Source organism: Hemibagrus wyckioides, linkage group LG01 (assembly GCF_019097595.1).
Source record: "Hemibagrus wyckioides isolate EC202008001 linkage group LG01, SWU_Hwy_1.0, whole genome shotgun sequence".
In the NCBI taxonomy this organism is placed as follows: Eukaryota; Metazoa; Chordata; class Actinopteri; order Siluriformes; family Bagridae; genus Hemibagrus; species Hemibagrus wyckioides.
This window is the reverse complement of record NC_080710.1, coordinates 5,622,978-5,628,445: the sequence shown is the minus strand read 5'-3', so window position 1 is coordinate 5,628,445 and position 5,468 is coordinate 5,622,978. Positions and strand designations below refer to the sequence as shown.

Below are 5,468 nucleotides of genomic sequence, written 5' to 3'. Positions count from 1 at the left end.
AATGTCAGGCCATTGCCAATTAACCCCACGATGAAGACGATGCTGTAGATTGTAGGGAGGAAGACTTGGAAAACCCTGAAACTAATATTACTGACGTAACACGTAACACTGTTTTTCTTTCTTTCTTTCTTTCTTTCTTTCTTTCTTTCTTTCTTTCTTTCTTTCTTTCTTTCTTTCTTTCTTTCTTTCTCTCTCTCTCTCTCTCTCTCTCTCTCTCTCTCTCTCTTCCATTTCTATCTCTTTCAACCACTCCCCCACTCCCCCAGCTAGGATTATGGTGTTTGTTGTGTTTCCACTAGGCACAGAGTAAGTATTTAGAAGTGATGTTAAGAGCCATTTTTTAGAAATGCAGTCAGTTCTGTCTCTTCTTTACATGTACAGTCTAAATGACAAAAATCTTTCTTAAACACAGTCACCTGTCTCTATGTCACCTTTCAACAGGAACTATTTTTTTCTTGCTACAGCATGCACTTTGGGATGTTCACTGTTTTGCCAACTGATCCTTGACTTCTGAGCCATTTTCTGTTAAGTGTTGCTATGTTCAGGTTTTCAAGTGATATCAGAAACATGCTATTTAATTTTCTTTCACACTGGCACCACAATATGAGGTAAACACTGCAAAAAGCTTCAGAGCAACTTCTAAATTTCAAGTGTGAAAGGTTTTCATTAATAGAAATAACACTATCAGTAGCCAAGTTTACATCAACAACTGGAAAACATGACTATTGACTGGGATACTTTTTTGCCCTGAAACTGCTATTACTGACATAATAGCACTTTATTTAATTATTGACCTGACTCTAATTTATGAGGTTACTGTGCAATTTAATGTAACTGACACCAAAGAATAATATTTTGTTAATAAAAGTAATAAATGGGTTTTTTGTACAAAACATGAATACACAATATAGAGAAGGTAAAATAAGAGAATTTACAGAGTCACAGACATTCGATGCTTGATGGTAAATGCAGCTCTTATATTGTATAATGTAGAACTTTTTATCCCTCTGGAGAATGTATGTTGTGTAATGTATATTAATTCTGTTCCTGGGACTGAGCAAAAGTCTCCTGTGTAGACCAGCTGGTCTCAGTATGTGTATGTGTTTGGGGAAGAATGAACAAAATCACTGCAAGGTATTAAACCATATATTTTAAATGCTATTTTCTAAAAACTTTATAATGGTAGCAAGTTGTTAACAAACACGGCCTGGTCAAAATTATTAAGCATAGTTTAGATGTTTTGACTTTGATCTGTCAGTGAGAAGCATGAGAATATAGTGGTCATCCTCTGTGAGCTCTCACTTTCAATTATTGGGCACTGACCAAAGCAAAGAGGAAACCACTCCTTCAGGATCTTTAGAAATAAATTCCTGAATCTCTGCCCCACAAAGGCATAGATGATGGGGTTGAGGCAGCAGTGAGTGAATGCTATGTTTTCCACCCACTGTATAGCCATGTTCAGGTCCTGATACCACTGACAGTTGTTCATATAACCCAGTTGATACAGGAACTTCAGGAAGATGACGATGTTGTAAGGCGTCCAGAAAATGAAGAAAACACTGACCAAAACCAGTATGAGTCTGACAGCTTTGTGTTTCTTCTGAGACTTCATGGACATTAAGATGGGGATGATGCGCGAGTAGCAGAACACCATCACTGAGAGAGGAATGATTAAGCCGAGGATGTTCAGCTCGATGTAAGAGAACAGCCTCCATTTCAGGTTTGGATATTCAAAACTACATGTGGATTCATTTGGTTTATTTGACATGCATTGTGAGAAAATGATATTTGGCAGAGAAGCTACCAGGCTAAGTGTCCACGTAAACAAAATCAGGGCTATGATTGCTCTGACAGACCAGTTCTTGGAGAGGAGAGAGGTATAGGTGTGGACAATGACAGCATAGCGGTCTATGGTCATGAGCATCATGAAGAAGATACTTCCATAGTATCCCAGCATGTACAGTGCTGTCACTGCATGGCACATGAATCTCCCAAAGACCCATTGAGTGATGGCGGCGTAATGAGCCCAGAAAGGCAATGAGAGAAGGAAAAGGAGGTCTGAAAGGGCCAGGTTGAAGAGGCACACATCTGACATGTTGGACCTTTTATGGTACTTGACCAGGACACACAGCACCAGGCCGTTGCCAATTAACCCCACGATGAAAACGATGCTGTAGATTGTAGGGAGGAAGACTCTGCTGAAGGCGTTTATGTGGGTGGTGTTGTGGGGTGAGTAGGCGCCTGGAGTTAAGTTGTAGTAATCAGAATAGTCTTCAGCTGTTTATGAAAAAACAAATCATATCATTTACTGCATGTTTTTTTCATTGTTCAAGCTAATTACTAAAAGAAGGAAATGTTGTGATTGTTTTGCTTTTCGTAAGGTAAACCTAGCAGTAAAGAATTTTTTTACTGTGCTTGAAAACTTTAGAGATTTTAATTTTTTAATTTTTGAACTTTAATAGATTTTCTCGAACACAGTACTTAATGGTTCCGAATTAGACATAAATACATTCTACAGATATCACCAGTCTGCCAGATACTATCACTATAAAAAATAAAATGAATTTTTAAATTAGATTTATACTTTGTTATATCTGCAGAATACGTGTTTGCATGAAAGTATTTACATGAATAATAAAAAATAAGTTTTATTAAGTGTATTTTCTTTCTTTTTAAAAAATTTTATTGGGAGTTTTTACAGAAAAAAAGTCACATAAGAATGGATGATATCTGATGACATTTAAAGCTTTGGAAAAGTCAGCTTGTGGTATTGAGGCAGATCTAATTAATACTTAACTAATGCTTTCATACTGAATGCTGTAGATCATAATTATTAATAAATAAAAAGAATTTCAAGATGTTCAAATTGATCTTATTCCATTTACCAGTGCTAAGGATGTATAAAATCATCAGCATATTACCAATTGTTATATATTAAATATTTATATTTGAAATTTGAGTAAAGTGGTACTGACGTTCCTTTTAATAACCTACATTACTCTAAGACTCTGTAAAAGCAGACAAGTATGGACACAGTCAGCTGTTCAGCTTTAAAACAAATAAAAAGCACTTACATGTTGTCTCGTTGGGAGAAATCATTGCCATTATTCATTAGTCCAAGTGTGAGTGTGAAAGAAGGTTGTATGTCTTGATATGAAAACAAGGGACTGAGCGATTTTGCTGTGATATTTCTGAGGTGGGGTTTCATCCTACTCCCAGAACAGCCAAGTCTCAAATTTTTGTGTCCTTTTATGGATGAATTGTGCTAATTTTAGCAGAAAAACAAGAACACTGCAATTCCAAGAACCTTTTAAAATAATCGACAAACAAGACATACCAAGTCATGAACTCATTAGTCACATCAGTGTCCTCATCTCTACTGCTTTCTTTTAAACAAAAACTTGTGCAGGATCTAAAGAAAAACGGTAACGCTTTATAATAACTGCACACTTTTAAGTATTAGTTAAGCATGAGTACATACTTTATTAATCATTTACAAAGCATTGCTTCTATATTAATACTCATTAGCAATGAGCACATTATAAATGTCATTATAAATGCTTTATTCATGATCAAAAAGCATATATATAATGTGCTTGATAATAGCATTTACATACTTTATTAATGATCAATTTATATTTTTAAAATAAGCATTCCACAGGCCACAATCAACAACATGATCAACTCTATGCGAAGGAAATGTGTTGCACTGCATGAGGCAAATGGTGGTCACACCAGATACTGACTAGTTTTCGGACGCCCCCTGGACCCCCCCAATACAGTAAAACTGCACATTTTAGAGTGGCCTTTTATTGTGTCCAGCCTAAGGCACACCTGTGCAATAATCATGCTGTCTAATCAGCATCTTGATATGCCACACCGGTGAGGTGGATGGATTTCCTCGGCAAAGGAGAAATGCTCACTAACACAGATTTAGACAGATTTGTGAACAATATTTGAGAGAAATAGGCCTTTTGTGTACATAGAAAAAGTCTTAGATCTTTGAGTTCAGCTCATGAAAAATGGGGGTATAGGTATATCAGTATAGAAATATTTATTTCAAGATGCACAAAATAACCAAAAAAATGAGCACAATAGAAACAAATTTGCAAATTCTACATTTCAAACTGAAGTCTCACAATTAGCAGAGATAGAAAAACAAATATACAATATATGACATTTACATTTGACACTATCAAGACAAAATAAATTAAGTTTATCTTTCCCATAGAAAGACCTCAATTCCTGCCATCTCAGTGCTCTTACAGTGGTTATAGTGACTGAATGACTACTTGTACTTTTTTGAAATGTCATGAATCAGTCTGCCAAATGCACCACCATGGTGTTTCTTTGCTAGCCATTCATTCCACTCAATAACTGCAAGGTGGTCAGAAAGCAACCTCTCAGTCTGATTTCCCCTAAGCCTCCAGATCTGCTCCTTGTAGGCTCTCCATTCGCCCTTTCAACATGCTGGGTATGGGCACCAGTGTGGGGATCTACATACCACCTGCTGTGGTTGACAGTGTGATGGTTGTACCCTAGTGCAGGGAGTATGCGATATGCACGCCACTCGTCACTGATAATTGATGACCCGGGTATCACATGATGGGCAATCAAGGGGACAAGATGCCTTCAAGATCTTCTCTCTAGAAGACGTAGAATAGGTTTTCCAGATCCTCACTGTGGATGATGCATCACACCTAGCATCCCAAAGACCCACTTCTTTCTTTTCCACCCACCAGCCATTCTTCCTCTACCATACTCATCGAAAACCAACACAACAAACAAAGCCACAACAAGATAGATCATAATAACAGTAACTTTGGTACAGTTTAGTGCAAAAGCTTGCATCCCATTTTTGATCTGAGATTTTGTTTTCAGCGTGATATTTAATACACAGTTAGCACCTAAGTTGCTTCATCAGAAATTAGTTAAAGTTGATTTTTAATTAATTTGTCAATGCAAACATTTGCACTTTTGTAGTTTTCATTATTTTATCATAACTTATCTTTTATACAATCCTTGACCCTTTTTGTTACTTCTGGTACATTTTTACTGGCTTAATATACAATAAAATTATGTTAGGATTAGGGTGAAGTTTATATCTCCTCACCTTGAATTGGCAGAGTACTAGAATTATCATGTTAATTAACATAAATTTAACATGTTAAACTAAATTTGACATTTATTTAAAGTTGATATTGCTCTAACATACGTTTCTTTTGTGCCGAAAATGGCTTTCATTTATCACAACAAACTCCCTTCTTCCTGTACGCCTTCATCTTTTCCACTGCTTATTTTCTTCATCTTTTTACTAAGAGTTGCTGAACTGCCTGCAATGCTGTCATCCATCATGTCGATCTGCTGTAACCGTAGACCCTGTGAAAACCTTTAAAAGCAAATAAAACATGTAATGTTTATGTACACCTTTATGTAAAATAATTGACACTATATGCCTTATTTATTTA

The 5,468-nt window shown here is 36.2% G+C and overlaps 1 protein-coding gene across 1 annotated transcript; it reads right to left on the bottom strand.

Moving 5' to 3' along the window:
* Positions 1–228: 228 nt before the first annotated feature.
* Positions 229–3,202, bottom strand: LOC131354495 (C-C chemokine receptor type 5-like). Its single transcript, XM_058392257.1, has 2 exons — positions 3,075–3,202; positions 229–2,277 (listed from the first exon to the last, which is right to left on the bottom strand). The coding sequence occupies exons 1-2, from the start codon at positions 3,103–3,105 to the stop codon at positions 1,232–1,234; spliced, it is 1,077 nt and encodes a 358-aa protein (XP_058248240.1). The 5' UTR covers positions 3,106–3,202; the 3' UTR covers positions 229–1,231.
* Between the last annotated feature and the right edge of the window lie 2,266 nt (positions 3,203–5,468).

Bases quoted from the DNA above. Each gene is read 5' to 3' on its own strand.
- LOC131354495 (XM_058392257.1), bottom strand. From the start codon at position 3,105: ATGGCAATGATTTCTCCCAACGAGACAACAT. The intron at 2,278-3,074 runs GTAAGTGCTTTT...TTTCATAAACAG, and splicing joins TTCTCCCAACGAGACAACAT to CTGAAGACTATTCTGATTAC.